This window comes from Podarcis cretensis, assembly GCF_951804945.1.
Source record: "Podarcis cretensis genome assembly, chromosome: 4".
NCBI classification, from domain to species: domain Eukaryota; kingdom Metazoa; phylum Chordata; class Lepidosauria; order Squamata; family Lacertidae; genus Podarcis; species Podarcis cretensis.
Genome location: NC_137173.1, coordinates 33,616,311 through 33,634,796, shown reverse-complemented (window position 1 = coordinate 33,634,796; position 18,486 = coordinate 33,616,311). Strand labels below are relative to the sequence as shown.

The following is an 18,486-nucleotide window of genomic DNA, read 5'->3' as shown; positions in this document are numbered from 1 at the left end:
TTCCTTAGGATTGCATTTCCTTATTTGCATGTGGTGCTTTACCAGAATCCGAGATTTTATGCTGCAGAAACGGAAATACTGTGTAGGCAAGTCTTTTATCCTATAGGTGGTTGCTGCGTTGTAATTCCCAGGGTCTGGAGCAGGAACCTGGACAACAATGCCGTTCTTGCAGAAAATAAGTAGCGTGCTCTCAGGCTACAGAAGAAGGACATGAAACACAAGTGTCAGGCATGTGTATGGTGCTGAGTTTTGACAGTGATGGTGAAACATTCTTATGTTCTTAAAAATAGGTCAGAGCTCAGGGACAACTGTTGCCATAATGAAGCACAAACATAGTTGTAAACAGGAAGGAATGGAAGCGGCAGATCACCCACCACTTCCCTGATGGCTCATGTTGGCCAAAGTGAGAGGTGCAGAAAGTGGGCATTATATATTTCTCATGCAGATTTTGAGATACTTTAAATTTCACCCAATGATGCCAAAGTGGGGTGGGTGGGGGTGGGGATTAGTTACCCCTGCTCCAGGCTGGCATAGAAAGGGAGTTGAATCACTGGGGCATTCCCAAAGAACAGAGGGACCTTGGACCCAGTCCCTGCCCTGCCCCAGAAATGCTTCATGGGAGGGGAGTGTTAAATGCCATTTACTGATGACAGCATAACCATCAATGGATAAACACAGCATTGCAATGTGTTACAACACAAATCATGAGATGCAAATACTACGAAAAACACCGCTACTCACATGAGAAAGAGGAGACCACTGCAATGCCTGAACAGGCCCTGGGACAGAGAGGAAGCCAATTGGCTCATATTTCTCTTCAACATTAAAGAAGAACACAGTTTTATCATTACTCTGAGAAGGAAAAGACGGAAGAATGAATAAAGCCATGCATTCCACAAGAGGAGCCATGCTATTCTGCTGCTACAAAGAACAGAGTCCCACCACAACACAATCCTCTGTTTTAGCATCAACCTTGATATACAAAAGCTGCATCTAGTGTTACAAGGATGACAAGGAACAATTAATGAGTACTCTGTGGGTTCGGTCAGTCAACCAGCTACAAATTCGCCTAACCTTGTTCAACCTACATTTTTACCAACTTCCTCGTGAGAATATCATGGGGGACTCTGTCAGAAGGTCTACTGAAATGAAGATAAACTATGTCCACAGCATTGCCCTGATTCACCAAGTGTCTCATTCCATCCAAAAAAAAAAGGGGGGAGGGAAGAAATCATATTTGTCTGGCATGACTTTTGAGAAACCCATGCTGGGTCTTAGTAATTGTAGCATTCTTATCTGCTCTAGTAAATCATCATCCAAGTATTCAGTCTGGCTTGGCGATCTATAGCCAATACCCACAATAAGGTCAGTAATGAATCTAATTAAGAGAAGGGGCTTTAAAAAAACTTTTAAAAATCAAACAATTCTTACATAAGAAGAAGATATGGTTTAAAAGCACAGAACATATCCAAAAACACAACACTGATGATTTTAACACGCAAAATCAAATCTAAAACTTTCCCATGAATCCTTAAGGAACGAGCCTTTCTTTTAAAGTCTCAGCCAAATGTTCTCTCTGAGCTGGGCCTCAAGGGAGCAGAGAAGAAGCTAAGATGATGTGAGAAGCAGAGGTGTCAAAAAATCTCCTGAATAATTCTCTGAACTGACTCATTATACACTGAAACTTGTATGGATCAGCAAAAATCTCTCATTTCAAAAATGTCTTGGACCATAATTCTTAGGTAATGAACAATCTGAAGTTCAGTTTGATCATCTACATCTCAGCATTTGCAGCAGTAAATTTCCACTAACATTCAAAACAAAACAGTTTTTAGGTTTGGTTGAAACACACCCCCGTGGCAAGCAATTCTCCATTACGTTCATAGGCCAAAGCTGTTACTATAGTAGTATGAGGTTTGAATGCCTGCTTCAGACGCAAGGCTGCAGGCGCTCCTTTGTCCCGTCCAGATACAACAGGAAGTCCCTTTGGATCGAAAAGTTCAATAACGCGTACAACGCCATCTTGAAAACCTACAACCATTATGCCTTTCTTGGGATTTACCTTCAAGAAAACAGAATAACATTGCAATTAAGAGCTAATTTAAACCCTGCCCTATACATCGTCTCAAAAATCTATGTAAAGTATGCAATTGTTTGTACAGAGGGAAAATAAACCATGTCGTGAATAGCATTTTCTTCTCAAATACCAATACTACACTATTTTCTTTCACTGTCGCCAGAAAACTCGGGAGGGGGCGCAAAAAACAAAATCCATAAAAGTTAAATGTTTGCCAAATAATAAATATGAAAACCCATCAAAACAAAACTGAAAATCTCAGATGTTATGTACTACAACTTGCATTCACCCCAGCCAGCAGACCTCTGCAGCTCAAAACATCTGGAGGACATCAGTCTGGGAAACTAGAGGAACAGGAATGAAGAACAATCCAGACAACCTGCCCCTCAATCTCATTATGCTCCATCTTAAGAGATGGGCAGTATAAACCATAAGCCATTTGTACATTAAAACAGCTAGGCTCCAGCCATGGATGTCCCCATTCCATCTTGCACCATCATCCACATACTTCCTCTTTCTATCTTGCACTACTTACCACATTTGGTGCCCAGACCATTGCTGTTCCTCCCTGTTTAAACTTCATCTCAGTCAACTGCACATTGTCAATGAAGTCAAAGACACGAACTGAACCTGCGTTAGATGGTTAACGGGATCAGGATAAGAAGGAGGCTAGATCTCTGTTGCTTTCTAAAATTTAAGCCACACATTTTATGTGGGGGTGCTGAAAAAACAAAGAAACTACACCATTACAAGTGATCTGTGGATTATTCCCCAAACGTGTCTACTTAACGTAACTAATTTTAACCTTGAAAACTGAGTGTGGGAGGAGTCAGAAGGAAAAAGATATGTACTTACGGTCAAGACCAGTGGTGGCCATGATGTAGGTGACTGGAGATACACACATGGCTTCTATCTTTCCTGAATGAAAAGTAAAGAGGCATTCTGGATCATGAGTCTACAGGGGGAAATAAATAAAATGGGTTTTTTTTTCAGAGACCTGTTTGTAAAAGTATTTTAAAAGTTTTGTGTAACAGGGTCACCTAGGGACATATAATTAAAGCCCCTCTGAAAATTTGATCTCTAAAATGCATTGGACATTCAAACTGGGGTTCCTAGTTTTCAATCTAGGGCACAAATTGAAGATCAGATAAACAAAGACAAAAAACACTGATATTTGTTAATGGTTTTTAAACAGTGCTCTTTTTCTTTTTAGAAAAAAAAGTTGCTGGCGCTCACCATGAAGTTATTACAGCATGTGCCACACTTTTAACATTTTGGGGGGTGGGAGGTGCTGGTGCTGCACACCCTTGAGTACCCCCAGAAGAAAGCACCAGTTTTAAATCAGTATACTTTGTATTTTCAAGGAGGAAGCATCAGTGGTGCCTTATATCTGTTCTTTTGTAGACCTTGTTTGTTGAACGCTTAGGGCCAAGCTAATAAGACATGAAAGATCTGACCGGATCTCCCGCTATGTTTTTCTGTTCCTGAAAATAGCCAATGGGAAGCCCAGATTGGATTGGAGCCAAATTACATCCGCAGAAACAGCGTAAAGTCTGGGAGGGGGGCTTTAAATACAAAAGAGGGGGAAGTGGGTGCCTCACCTTGCATGAATACTTTCCACTGAGGCAGCAGCACCATTGGAACCACAAACAACTAGTACTGACATTTTTGAGACCATCTTTTTCAAAGTAATAAACTACAGAAGCTGCACATCATTTAACAATAAAATATTAGCTTCTATTTAACTATCAGGTATAACTCAAGTACAGTGGAGGGATGATTGAGGGGCGAAAGCAGGGGAACAAAACAGAAAGGAAAACTTACAACATTTGTGAAACTCAAATCAAGCTTCCAGATGGCTCCATTGGCATCCTAGAGAAGAAGAAAAACACACTTAGCTTTTGGCTATTACTTCAAACAGTATTTACATCCCTCTCCCAAAGACATTGGCTTGGATTCAGAGAAATTTAGCTGCACTTTCCCAAGTAAATCAACAACTAATTTGTCCCACGTCACTGTTTTTAAATTTTTTGAAATCATACACAGCAGGCACAAGGAGGCCCGACTAGGACAATGGTGCACAAGGGGCTTAGCCTTTTCTCCCTGCCAACAACAATCAAGATTCCCATCCCTGTAGTGACTATTCTTACATCCTAGTCGTGCCAATGCGAGGTCCCCCCTTAGGGTTAACAGGAACTGTATAAAAGGAAGTGAGAAGTGAACACTCAGCCTTGCCCTTCCTCCAAGCTGCAAGGTCTGGAATAAGATTCATTCAAGCCCCTGGAGTTTTATTCCTTCCTTCCATTTTTATTTTTTGTTTTGCCTGACAGTGGTACTTTCCTAGTTTGGTGGCTGGTTTTTTGCTTTGGCTTCAAATGTTACCATGACATCATCACATCCTACACATGAAAAAGGGTTGTGTGCACCACTGAATCAGGGCACACATTCTCTACTGACTAATGCGCATCCTAAAGGATAACAACACAATCCTATATACCACAGGGGAGGACTAAAACAATGCTTACCTGAGCATACCAAAATGGTTCTCCACGTTCATGAATTTTCACCATATAGTTCAGATTTACATTTTTGCCAACTAAAAGTTCGTTAATGTGTTCCACCTCTAGCAGTCCAGTGTCATCCACAATATCAGCTGTATCTATTGTTTCAAAATCCCAAACCTTCATGGTGTTTGGAAAAGAAAATATTATCTATTGTTGCCAAATGCCAGTACCAATGCATTAAATGTGAAAATTTGGATAATATGAGCAAACCTAAGGTTAGGAGCAGTTCAAAAGGATTTTTCATTCACATGTAACTGATGGGAAGGGATAGTTTAAACCTGTCTCTCCCTACCGTGCTTCTTACAAAAAATGGCCTCTTGAAAATGCTATCTGGATTTCAAGGGACGCCTCAGTTGATGTCACTGGTGTCAACTGATGTTTCCCTTCAAATGCAGAAAGCAGTTTCAGAGAGGCAACTTTTGTCAGGACTGTGGCAGGGAGAAAGTTGAATTTCCCCTCCCTCCCCCATATTTCTGAGGCTGTGCAGGCTCTACAGTTGCCATTTACACAAGAAACAACAGGCACATTAACCAACACATCTATTTGGGTTCTTTTCACTGTGCATTCTTTATTATGCGTGCTCATGTCACTATTGGGGTAGTCATAGGTCATCCCACATTCAAAGCTATTTGTGCCTGCAAAAGTTTTAGGGTAGCCATAACCGCTTTAATTCCAAGCTATGCACTTCCTGCAACTTCCTATTTCACAACTGCCCTGGTGGGTTTTTTGTCTCACTTTTGTTGTGCTATTGTCTCTCTGACAGCCATCATGTGGTCCAACTTGGGAAGCATCACAGAATTGATCAAGAAGGTAAAACCATCATTAATGCGCTACTATTGTGTCAAGAACATGTTACAGAATACACCATCAATCAAATAAGATATGTTTAAGTTCGAAAGAAAGCCTTAGCAAATGAAGAAGGAAGTTATGTCTCATATGAATGGCATTTCTCAAAGGCAGAGGTCAGCAAACTTTTTCAGCAGGGGGCCGGTCCACTGTCCCTCAGATCTTGTGGGGGGCTAGACTATATTTTGAAAGGGGGGGGGGGAAATGAACCAATTCCTATGCCCCACAAATAACCCAGAGATGCATTTTAAATAAAAGGATGCATTCTACTCATGTAAAAACATGCTGATTCCCGGACCGTCCGCGGGCTGGATTTAGAAGGTAATTGGGCCAGATCCGGCCCCTGGGCCTTAGTTTGCCTACCCATGCTCAAAGGTGTTGAGCACATTACATGATGGGCTATGCTACCCTCTTTCCCCAAAGACAGGAAATGCAAACAGGACTTTGTCAGTATACAAGTCTGCTCCAGGCCAAGACAGGAAATTGATTGAGAAGGAGAGATGTGACTAAAGGGCAAAGACCTGTCTGCACTTCCTGTCTATGGGCACAGGAGGGCAAGCTTAACTCACTACCTGTTTGTGTAGGTACTCTGATTGTGAAATAACCAACCCAAGCACACTTATAATAAATCTCATGAAATATTCCAGCAGGAATCTCATTAGTAAAAACCAGTGGTCACTGTTAATAAAAAAGGTAAACAACCCCTGGACGGTTAAGTCCAGTCAAAGGAGACTATGGGATTGCAGCGCTCATCTCACTTTCAGGCCATGGAAGCCAGTGTTTGTCCACAGACAGCTTTCCGGGTCATGTGGCCAGCATGACTAAACCGCTTCTGTCACAATGGAACACTGTGACGAAAGCCAGTGCGCACAGAAATGCCGTTTACTTTCCTGCCACAGCGGTACCTATTTATCTACTTGCACTGGCATGCTTTCAAACTACTAGGTTGGCAGGAGCTGGGACAGAGCAATGGGAGCTCACTCCATCGTGGGGATTCGAACCACTAACTTTCCGATCGGCAAGCCCAAGAGGGAACCACTGACCTTCCGATCGGCAAGCCCAAGAGTACCACCCACGTCCCACTGTTAATAGTTTGATACAAAGTGCAGAATAGTAAACAGTACCATCAACCCATGAATAATCCTGGGTACACTCAATATGTCTCTTCTTTATACACTTAATATTTAAGAAAACACATACCCCCCCCCCCAAAAAAAGACTTAGGAAAATACTCACCCTAATATATCCATCTGATCCAACAGTGACCACCTCTCCCTCATCCAGAACTAACTGATTAATTGGGCCGTTGTGGCAATTTTTACGGCCAGGCCGACAAAGTTCCACTTTTATGAGGCCCCCTTCCCAGAGCAACAAGTTGCCCCATTCTGATCCTGAAAGTACCTTTCATGCAGACAAAACAGAATGCATTAGTATTTTGTCATATTGATGTATATCTGAAAAGGGATACAGGGAAGGACACATTACGTTTGAAGTAAGTTACATCCCAAGTTTTCACAGACAACAGATACATTTGCTAGGAAAATGGCAAATGAGGCATGTTTATAAGACCAAGGCTGCAGGCACACCATACATTTGAAGCATGCTTCCCTCTCAAAGAACCACGGGAACTGTAATGGGAATTGTAGCTATGTGAACGGTAAACTACAGATCCCAGGTTTATTTTTTTAAGGTTTTTTTTTTTTTGCAATGTTTTGGAACAATAAGTTCAGTGATAATGTCCAACCATATGCTGCTTTCTAACTGCTGCAATAGTATTTCTTTATGCTCTTTATCTTTGATTTATTTTGTTTACAGCTAAGTGGTTTGCCACAAACCATAAGAGGGCTGGGCACTGCATTATACAAGGATGTGCCTTTAAAAACAATTCAGAAATCTCAATTACTGCAACTATTGATCGATATCAGTCTATGGAAACGTATCCCGCCAATTCTTAAAAGTATCCACTGTTTACCAGCTGCTTTTTAAAAAACATCATTAAAAACAGAATAAGCTCCTAATCATTTTTAGAAGCAGCAGACACTGGATAGGCTATGCCTTTTCACACGCAATGTCCTGTAAATTTGGGTCAGGGCAAATGTGAATAGAGAACAAAGGAGCCCATTTTATCATACAGAAAAGTTTGAGAAGTTAGAAATGTTTCTCACCTTCCCATCTGGCAGCTCCACATATCCTTCAATGTCTGTCAGTGCTGTTTTTCCAAACCTACCCAGTGCTCCTTGTAGTTTCAGACCAGTGAAAGTAAGCGCCATCTTCCAAAACCTGGTCACATAAAAATCAAAGCTCTATAAGTGTTTTTGAGGGGTTCTTTTGGTCTTTAAACAGACCATTCTCAACCTTTCACATGCACTAATTGGCTGCATTTTGGTGCAAACCACCGTTTAGTGCTATAGGGTTGAGTCTGGGACAGGGATGAGCAAACTTTTTCAGCAGGGGGCCGGTCCACTGTCCCTCAGACCTTGGGGGGGAAATGAAAGAATTGAGGGGGGGGGAATGAAAGAAATTTTTTTGGGGGGGGAATGAAAGAATTCCTTTGCCCCACAAATAACCCAGAGATGCATTTTAAATAAAAGCACACATTCTACTCATGTAAAAACACCAGGCAGCCCCCACAAATAACCCAGAGATGCATTTTAAATAAAAGGGTACATTCTATTCATGTAAAAACATGCTGATTCCCAGACCGCCCAAGGGCCAAATTTAGAAGGCGATGGGGCCGGATCTGACCCCCCCTCCCCAGGCCTTAGTTTGCCTACCCATGGTCTGGGAGGTCCTTAGGACTGCATATTCTCCCACTTTCCTCTTCTCCTCCAGCACAAATGCAAGGAGGAGCTCTCATTTCTGTTTCCAACTAACCACTGCTGTTACTTGTTTCGACTGAACTGAGGTTAGTGCTAATTACAATTCAGGTACGCAACCCAGGATTATAAGCAATGAATGGTTTGAAGGTGGACTGTTTCTAAACCACTGGTAAGCCTAACTACTTATATTCATTCAGATGGAATGAGCGACTGGTTAGTTGAAAATGAACATGAAAGCTTGCAATCTCCTCCTTGCTCTTATGCCAGAGAGCAGGGTAAAGGGGAGCACACAAACACCCAGGCTCATGCATGTAAACCCTAAACCAGTTTGGAGTTATATGTGAACCAAACCAATTTGTCTGTGGGAATTATAGGCACAATCAATTGCAAATTTATGCAGCTTCAATTGAAATAGGTGGAATTTAAGAAGTCTCAACTGTGTTGAGTATAATAACTATAGTACAGGTGGACTCTGACATATGTAATTTATTCACATAAGTGGATTTTTTTATCTGGGCATATAAGTGGTTTTTAATCCAGACATGTATCTTTATACACTTTGGTTTATTTAAGTTAGGAGAAGGATAATTCTGACATTGTCCAGAGCACATTTTATTTGTGATATTGCCACCCATTGCCCAGCCACCCCATTTTGCCTCTAATGACACAGAATTAGGTGAGCTATTCCCCCTAACATCAGGGAACAGCTCAGTTTATTTTGTGGTCATCTGCTGCGTGCTCACCTACTGTTCTGCTGCTTCAGTTCTGGCAGTGGGAAAGACTATAAGAGTAAGGCTTCTCTTTCTCTCCACCTAGTGCTTCCACAGCAGGAAGCCAGGCATGAGGAGCACCGTGTAAGAGTACTGACAAAACTACACTTTCCAGTGCTCCTAGCTCACTGCAACAGCATCATTGAGCACCAGGAAAAGGGTGCTGCGCTCAAGGGCAGCCAATTACACAAGAAGCCAGTCAACATGGCTGCTTCTTTTCCTGCTTTCAGAAGATATTCACGGCATTTCAATTGTCTGAAGATTATAAATAACTATATTACAACATGGAACAAAAATTAGGACACTGCCAATCCAGTGCAGAAGGCTAGCTTGCTTTTAAAATAAACAAATAAAATGCACGTCATACCCACAATGTTTTGGGGCAGCTAAATAAAACTTGGTCTTCATTGAGTAACAGGAATATTTTAATACAGATAATTAAAATTTCATGTATAGTTAAGGTAGGTACAGCTTTCTAGTGTGATGCATTTACCGATGAAATATTCCTTTTAGTCAGCATGCATGTATGCCCCTGTGGCATTCTAGTTCCTTGAGATAAAACTATGCTACTTGCTGGCTTACTTTATGTGACCTGAACCAGATGTGGTGAGTTGCTCTTCATTTTCTGGAGAAAAGGTCACTCTAAAAACATCTTGGGAAAATGCTTTCGATCTCAATACAATCTTTTCCTGCTTCCAGTCCCAAACTGTTAACATATAGTCAGGGCTGCTCCCAACTGTGGCGATCAAAGTACCCGAACGATTAAAGTCAGCAAATGCATAGGCTTCTTCAGTTCCACCTGGAAACAGGGTGATACAGCAGGTTTCTTAATGCAATATAAATGTTCAAGGAAACATACCAATGTGCTAGCCAATTAATTAGCACATATTGTAAATTATTATTTTTTTAAGTAAGTAAGAAACAGATTTCTTATATTTTAAATACGTTTAAACAGTACAAAGCAACCATAAAATAAAGAACAATGAAGACAGTCTGTATGAAGAGAGAGAGAACAAAGCCTTCAGGTGATAATCTACCCTAGAGCCTTCAGCTCTTGTAGAAATTCCGAGTCCCAGATACTAGTATATACGTCTGTGTGTGTGTACTAGTATCTCTCTCTCTCTCTCTCTCTCTCTCTCTCTCTCTGTGTGTGTGTGTGTGTGTGTGTGTAGTGTGTGTGCATCATAAGCCTTTCCTTTTCCCCACAATGAGTCATTTCACACTGCCAGGATACTGAAATCACATCTAATGTAAAAGATACCACTGAACTGATTTGTCAGCTTTATTTTTTTATATATATAAAAATCTCAACTCAAAATATATTATAAAAAGAAAAGCTATTGAACTGCATTTAGATTGCAGAGTGATAGGCACCTAATAAAAAAATAAACCAGTAATGAAGGATAGAATTCCTTTCTCATCCTTCTTTCAATATTTGGCCATTTAGCCATGCATCCATTGCTTTTTCTCGAACATGAACACAGAAAAAGGGAACATAGCATACGACTCTGCAAATAATAATGCCAATTCTTCTTAATCACTTGCAGATATTTAAAAGAAAGAGAGTGACTACTTACAAATCTCCGTGTATTCATACAAGAAATATCAAACAGAAAATTGCTTCTATTTCTGTGACCATTAATTCTTCTGCATGAATCTGAAATTGCGAGATGGCTTATGTTTTAACCTACCTCGTAATACTCTGTATGGCCTTAAGGAAGGGTATTCATAGATAATCATGTTTGGCTTCCATCCTTTTTCTCCTACTGCAAAGTAGGTTTTATTAGGATGTACCTAGTAGAAGCAAAGACCTTTTTCACTCTGCATTTATCCAGTAAAGTAATGATTTGCTGATTTAGTTCATTTGACTTCTATCCCACATTTCAATCCAGGACAGCCAATGCAGTGGCCTCCAGATACTGTTTGACTACAACTCCCATCTTTCACCACTGGCCATGTTAGCTGAGGCTGATGGCAGTTGTAGTTCACCATAATCTGGAGGCACTGCCTGAAACAAATATGGTTGCAGCTACCCCTCTGGAAAATGGCAGCATATCCTCAACCCCCATACTGTGTTCCACCAAGACTGCAAGTCTTTCAGAGTCTAAGGACAGAGAGAGAGGTGCAATAGCTTGGGAAAACAGTGTCCACTTTGTTAGAGCTTTTCTTTAATCCAAGATACCTTGTTACTGCCTGCATAACATTTGAAACCAGCAGTAGCCTAAAAGGAACGAATATCGATAGGAGAGCCTAGTGAGTATGCTGCTATTATAAAATATATATTTATCTCATACAGTACAAAATTAACTCAAGTCTTAGATAAGGGCAATAGCTAAATGCACTACCTAATGTGTGAAGAACCGGCCAAAATATTTCTCAGATTGAAAGAGAGATTCTCATAATCCAAGAGCCCTGTTTATTTTCCTACTAAGGAAGATCTCAAGCAAAATACTTTACAAGATAAAACAAAAATGACATACCGTGATTACTCCAATCCCTCCACCGCATGTGCTTCGGAGATATTTCTGAGATTTCATTAGCAAATTCAGCAGTACGAGTTGGTTGCCAGCTATGTAGAGGAGAGTGTAACTATCCAACATCTGAATGTTTGCCCGTCTAGTGCAGTCATAGCCAAAAGAGTGACTGCAGAACACTCACTAAGGAAAAGTGATGCCATCACGGGGTTTATTTTGACCATGTAATAACACTACCACCAATAAAAATCCAGAGGTCTCCTGAAAAGTGCAATGCACTGTATTGTAATTGTATTGGGAACACAATAGGGGCTTTTTATATAAATGAGAGAAAAGAGCTGAAGCTCTAGAAAAAATGTAGCCCACCCATCCTTTTAAATATTTCAGGCTTAACCATATTGCCAGTGTAGGTCCCTGAGGCCCTCAAGTACTGTGCAATTTCTAAACATTTTCTATTAAAGAAAAGGCAAAAGGCAAAAAAACCCGTTACATAACTGAGAGAACAAACCACAGCAATAGTGCAAGGTTTGTTATTTTGCCAATCTGTTGGGAAATACTGGGGAGGATGTAAAATTTCTCACTAGTATGGCCTTATTATATTGTTACAGGCCACTCCAATCCCTGCCAAGCCATGCACGAGATTCCAGAGGTCTTGGCCCCTCAACCAGGGTCTGCGCTCCTTTGGAAAACTGAAGACGTTGTGGAGGCTGTCATAGCTTTAAGAAATATGATTTATTCTCATATTTACACCTGAGTTTAAATGGAGGTAACCCAGATCTTACAGCATGGTCGTCTGAAGAGGGTCTTGTTCCCCACCCCGTCCAAGCAGTGCAATGATGGAGACAGAGACCTCTCTATCAGCCTGCCTTCAGTCAGTCAAGATGGATCTGTCTTTTCCCCCCTCTTTCTAGCACACCTTGCTAAAAACAGTCTTTTCCTGTCACCTCACACCCAGTTAACCTGGCAACCTTTCAAATCCCCAGTCTCTGTTCACACCTCAGGGCAGGGGGAAAGGATGGTTCTCTTGCACTGCCAATGACGCTCAATTGTTTCTTAATGGCCATAGCTTGGCCAGGTCTTTTTTTGCATTGGCTAGCCCACGAATTCCTCTGCAGCTTGTATTTCTCCCTTCATATCCCAAATAATCAAAATCCAAACATTTATTGATTTATTAGCAAAAGTGGATACATGAGACTGAGCATGTCAAGCGGAATGCCAGAATCTGGAGTCACAAATGGTAGTGCACACAACTCCTCATAGTTATAGTAGAAGTTTTCAGAGATTTTCTTCTCTACCTTTACTTTCTTCTTCTTTACCGGTTCTGGTGGCTTTTCAAGTTGTATTGGCTCCACTTCCTCTTCCTCTTCTGGTTTTCAAAAACATCAACAATAATTTTATACATGTACACACACACTACATTTCAGTCCACAAAGGCTGAAAATAACAAGAAAGGCGTATAATTTTCAGACAGACAAGATAGTAGCATTTGTGGCCAATTATAAAGTGACTATTGTCATCTTTGGGCTGAAGGACAGGACATGAAATAAATAAATAAATAAATAAATAAATAAATAAATAAATAAACTCAGAGCTAGCATAGCCATTGTGGTCAGTTTTTAAACACAGAGGTTGAGCTGTCCTGTCTTGCAACCAAGAATTTCATCCTGCCTAAATCCCAAAAGTTAGTTCTATATTTAATCTGATCACCGTTGCATCTGATCACTCACACTGGCCAGAGTAGAAGGCATGGGGAGTGTGTCAATTTTTCTTTCTTTCTTTCTTTCTTTCTTTCTTTCTTTCTCTCTCTCTCTCTCTCTCTCTCTCTCTCTCTCTCAGCTGTGCTAGCTGCGGGCTGACACAACTGAGAAGTTCATGGATCAGGGACCTCAGAGCTGTGGACTCAGTGAATCTAAGGCCTTCAGCCTCCTGCCCAAAAACCAAAATGCCCCATTTCAGACTCACCACTGGCTCCCACCAGTGGGAGAACTGGCACCAGCAGCCTTCCACTTGCTAGGGAAAAGCTTGGAACTCCATGGAAAAACCTATCATCACCATCAACACTTCTCTTTGCCAATGGAGGCTGGTGAGAAGGCAACTAGGCACCATCCTAATTGTACCCCATCCATCAACATGGAGGCAGTAGGAATGCTCTGTCAAACCCAAAGATTGCTAGCAATACTTGCCTTCATCGCCATAGCCTTCACTACCTTCTTCATCTTCAAATAGCTTTTCTTCTTCCTGAATTACATGAGATGGGGTCTTTTCTGCACACAGAAAATTATGTTACTTTCCACTCTACTTTATTTAAATACATATGCTATAATGTTTTCCCTGTTTCCCTAAAATCAAATAATTAACTGATATCAGAAGAGCCATCTGTATCATGGAGCAGAAGGTTAAATTACAAGATGCAATGAATGCTAACGCAGGTAAGTGCTAAAGCAGTGACAAAACAAACTCCCAACAGGGGCTGCCCATAAAATGTGCCACACTGTGAAACCAAATGCTCTACCAGCTGAGCTGCTTTACTCAAGCAGCTGCTAGGTTTAGGACCTGGAGAATATAAACTTTTTTTTGGAGGAAATTCCTAAAAGAAGAAAAGCATAATTTTAAATTAGATAAATGAATAGATAATTAACATACTGCATATATTCTGGTCATGCCCAATAAGAAGATATTTCTGGATAGCAGTATTAATGGAAACTGAGAGTATAACAGGTTATGCCTTAGCAGTAAACCCACTTTTAAGATACATAAAAGATACTGTCCTTTCAGAAGATGGAAAAATGAAAAAGTACCTATTAACTGAAGTTTAGGTTGCATACACACCATATGTTTAAGGCACATGAGCTCCACCAAATAATCAAGGCAATGGTAGTTTGTTAAGGGTGCTAGGAATTGTAGCACAGGGCAGGATAAAATTACAGTTTCCAGGATTCTTTGGGGAAAGTCCTGATTTTAAATGTATGGTGTATGCATAGCCTTAGTTACAACTGGAGGGAAACTGATGCTCCTACACTAGATGCATGTTGGAACAAAAGATCTTAATTTCACATACAACCTCATAGGGTCTGAATTGGAGGGAAAGGACCAGGAGCAAGACCTTAAGGTCATATTAGATAGCTCAATGAAGATGTCAACCCAGTGTGCAGTGGCCATAAAGAAGGCAAATTCCATGCTAGGGGTCATTAGGAAAGGAATTGAAAATGAAACTGCCAATATCATGAATGCTGCTATACATATTGGTCAGGCTTCCTCAAACTTGGCCCTCCAGATGTTTTTGGCCTACAACTCCCATGATCCCTAGCTAGCAGGACCAGTGGTCAGGGATGATGGGAATAGTAGTCTCAAAACATCTGGAGAGCCAAGGTTGAGGAAGCCTGATATTGATGGTGCAACCACATCTGTACACAATGAGTACCATTTACAGTTCTGGTTGCCTCATGTCAAAAAGGATATTGAAGAGCTGGAAAGGGTTTAGAAAAGTATGCATGGCATGGAGAAAGTGAAGAGAGAAAAGCTTTTCTCCCTCTCTCATAACACTAGAACTCAGGGACATCCAGTGAAGCTGGATATTGGAAGATTTAGGACAGATAAAAGAAAGTACTTCAAGCAGCGCATTGTCAAATCACTCCCCCAGGAGGCAGCGAAGGCCACCAACTTGGGTGGCTTTAAAAGAGGACTGGACGAATTCATGGAAGAGAGAGCTATTAAGGGCTACAAGCCATGATAATGCTCTGCCTCCACAATTGGAGGCAGTAATGCTTCTGAGTACTAGTTGCTGGAAACCACAAGAGAGGAGAGTGCTGGTGTGCTCATGTTCTGCTTTCTGGTTCCCCACAGGCATCTGGTTGGCCACTGTGAAAACAGGATGCTGAACCAGATGGGCCATTGGCCCAGTCCAGCAGGCTATTCTAATGTTCTTATGATGTTCATGATGGCTGGATTAAAAGAGTATGGGAAGTGGTAAAAATGGTGATACAGTGGTACCTCTGGTTAAGTACTTAATTCGTTCCGGAGGTCCCTTCTTAACCTGAAACTGTTCTTATCCTGAAGCACCACTTTAGCTAATGGGGCCTCCCACTGCTGCCACGCGATTTCTGTTCTCATCCTGAAGCAAAGTACTAAACACAAAGAACTATTTCTGGGTTAGCGGAGTCTGTAACCTGAAGTGTATGTAACCTGAAGCGTATGTAACCCGAGGTACCACTGTATCGGCAAACATCAGTATAAGAGAAGAAAGACAATCAGATACCGTATTTTTCGCCCCATAGGACGCACTTTTTCCCCTCCAAAAATGAAGGGGAAATGTGTGTGCGTCCTATGGGGCGAATCCAGGCTTTCGCTGAAGCCTGGAGAGCGAGAGGGGTCGGTGCGCACCGATGCCTCTAGCTCTCCAGGCTTCAGGAAGCTATCGGCAAGCCTTGCAAGCCCAGCAGGAGTTCCCGCGGGCTCACAAGGCTTGCAGGCAGCAGCCTGCAGCCCAGGCGAGTGTCTGCAAGCCTTGCGCGCCCGGCGGGAGGTCCCGCCGGGCGCGCAAGGCTTGGGGCAGCAGCCCGAAGCACGCGAAGCCCTCCGGAGGTGCCCCGTGCTTCGGGCAGGTGTCCGCAAGCCTTGCGCACCTGGCGGGAGGTCCTGCCGGGCGCGCGAGGCTTGGGGCGGCAGCCTGCAGCCTGAAGCATGGGGTGTCCTCCGGAGGGCGCCCCGTGCTTTGGGCGGGTGTCCACAAGCCTTGCGCACCTGGTGGGAGGTCCTGCCGGGCGCGCGAGGCTTGGGGCGGCAGCCTGCAGTCCGAAGCACGGGGTGCCCTCCGGAGGGCTCCCCGTGCTTCGGGCAGGTGTGCGCAAGGCTTGGGGCTGCAGCCGCGGCTGGGGGGGGGGAAATAATTTTTTTTTATTCATTTCCCCCCCAAAAAACGAGGTGCGTCCTATGGGCCGGTGCGCCCTATAGGACGAAAAATACGGTAACCAATTTATTGAAAGATGTAGCCCCTTTATTATACTGGTGCAATAAAACACAGGAAAATCCAGATCCATATAAACTGTAAAAGCACCATATATTAAAAAGCATGGGAGAGGGAAGAGATGTAAAACAGGTTATAGCATACAGTGGTACCTCAGGTTACATACACTTCAGGTTGCAGACTCCGCTAACCCAGAAATATTGCCTCAGGTTAAGAACTTTGCTTCAGGATGAGAACAGAAATCGTGCTCCGGTGGCGCGGCGGCAGCAGGAGGCCCCATTAGCTGAAGTGGTCTTCAGGTAAGAACAGTTTCAGGTTAAGAACGGACCTCCGGAACAAATTAAGTACTTAACCCGAGGTACCACTGTAACTTTATTTCTCACTGTAAAAAGATATATGTTGTATGATACAATGTGTTTTTTAATATACTTTTTATTTGCTTATTGGTTAAATTTTGGGGCCCTCGGGGGCTTGAGGGCTGATTCTAAATAAGTATATAATATAAGGACAGATTTAAACTATTGATTTTTGTCCTTTGACACCTAAACATTGAACAGTAAAATTACAGAACGACCCCCTGGAAATGTTTCTCTCCCAAACACAGAAATCACTACACATTCTTATCTAGCACAATTTGAATGTGCAAGCAATACTTACCATCAGCTATCTTCTTTGCTTTTTCCTTCTGTTCCTCTGAAGGTGACCCCTTTCCTTCTTCTGAATGTTCATTCTGGCCTGCAAAACAAAATCATAAAGTATGGTGGATCTTCCAGCTGGAAGTATTGGGGCAAACTGAAATGTAAATTTCTCATGTAAGTTGGCAGAATCATGCCACGCTTGCTTCATTTGTCGCAGCAGTTTTTATATTATTGCAGTTTTATAAGAGTATATATTTAAAGTAGATGAATAAATAAGCAAATTAAGTTAATTTGGATATGCAGAAGATATTAAAAATAAATAAGGAACAACAGAAAGAGGGGGAAGGAAGTCAAGTTTTGAAATGTTAAAATGACTGTAAAATTAGTGAAATGTGTAAACCTAAAAAGCAGAAATAAAATGTAAAATAAAATAAAATGTATGTTATTGGAGACACCTATCCCGGTTTCTTCTTCTGTCCTGGACTACTGCATTTTCTTACCTTACAGCCTGTAGAGGGGAAGAATATTTGAAAGTTCTCTAAAACAAGAACAGAACTGCTTCAAGCCTCAGCGTTTCTACATGAGAGGAAACTCGAAAGCTAACAGCTGCTGGCAATAATGGATTGAAACCAGAAAGCGGCGTGAGCAAGCTTTCCTGTAAATTCACCAGAACACTTCTTCAACTTGGATGATGCTTTGCAAAAACGTGGGGGGGGAGGAGGGGCATGTTGAAATTGCAGTCCATAACCCCCCGAGCGCCCCACTCCCTTTGGCGCCCAGCTTGAAGAACCCTGGTGACCCCGAAAGCTCGCGCACGACTTCGTGACGCTTCAGTTTTGCCCTGGAAAGGTATTTCCCCGACTGTTTCTTTAAAGTGTGCCGTACTAGTGGAGTGTTGCCAACGTTACTGAGAGCAAGGGGTAGTTTCGAGGGGAGCCCCGTGGTGGAAAGTCTGGGAAATGGCTGAAGGCGGGAAATGGGGGTACCTTTTGCGTCTTTCGCCTCCTGCTCCCCCTTCGGCTCCATGGCAGGTGTACGCCGGTTGCTAAGCAACCGAATGAAAGGCGCGCCAAGATCCCTGGGAAGTTGAGTTCAAAACCTGCTTAGGCTCAGAGCGCCTGCGCAGCAGCAGTAGCATAGTAAGAAGTAACATCGATTAGCAGCTTGCTCTTTTTCTCCCCTCCCCCCTCCGATTACTCTAATATAATAATATACGCTGCTGTGCACAATAGAGACAAAGCTACAGATATTTAAGGAATTCCAGGGGGGAGGGAAATATTTATTTACTTTAGTTATTGCCATTTGCAAATGTATATAACGGGTAACATCGGTTTC

The 18,486-nt window shown here is 42.2% G+C and overlaps 1 protein-coding gene across 2 annotated transcripts in view; it reads right to left on the bottom strand.

The window, feature by feature from the left end:
- Positions 1–18,258, bottom strand: part of CFAP44 (cilia and flagella associated protein 44) — a 45,341-nt gene extending 27,083 nt beyond the window's left edge. Inside the window, exons 1-16 of one of the 2 annotated variants that reach the window (XM_079973256.1) lie at positions 18,138–18,258; positions 17,171–17,248; positions 13,734–13,814; positions 12,739–12,916; positions 11,557–11,719; positions 10,768–10,870; positions 9,659–9,875; positions 7,653–7,767; positions 6,724–6,888; positions 4,603–4,758; positions 3,902–3,949; positions 2,933–3,032; positions 2,613–2,707; positions 1,853–2,062; positions 742–852; positions 43–195 (exon numbers count right to left, since the gene is read on the bottom strand). In XM_079973256.1, coding sequence (XP_079829382.1) covers positions 43–195; positions 742–852; positions 1,853–2,062; positions 2,613–2,707; positions 2,933–3,032; positions 3,902–3,949; positions 4,603–4,758; positions 6,724–6,888; positions 7,653–7,767; positions 9,659–9,875; positions 10,768–10,870; positions 11,557–11,719; positions 12,739–12,916; positions 13,734–13,814; positions 17,171–17,248; positions 18,138–18,177 — 2,013 coding nt within the window. In that variant the 5' untranslated portion in view covers positions 18,178–18,258. The remainder of the gene's footprint in view (positions 1–42; positions 196–741; positions 853–1,852; positions 2,063–2,612; positions 2,708–2,932; positions 3,033–3,901; positions 3,950–4,602; positions 4,759–6,723; positions 6,889–7,652; positions 7,768–9,658; positions 9,876–10,767; positions 10,871–11,556; positions 11,720–12,738; positions 12,917–13,733; positions 13,815–17,170; positions 17,249–18,137) is intronic. The other variant, XM_079973255.1, reaches the window with a different exon arrangement.
- Between the last annotated feature and the right edge of the window lie 228 nt (positions 18,259–18,486).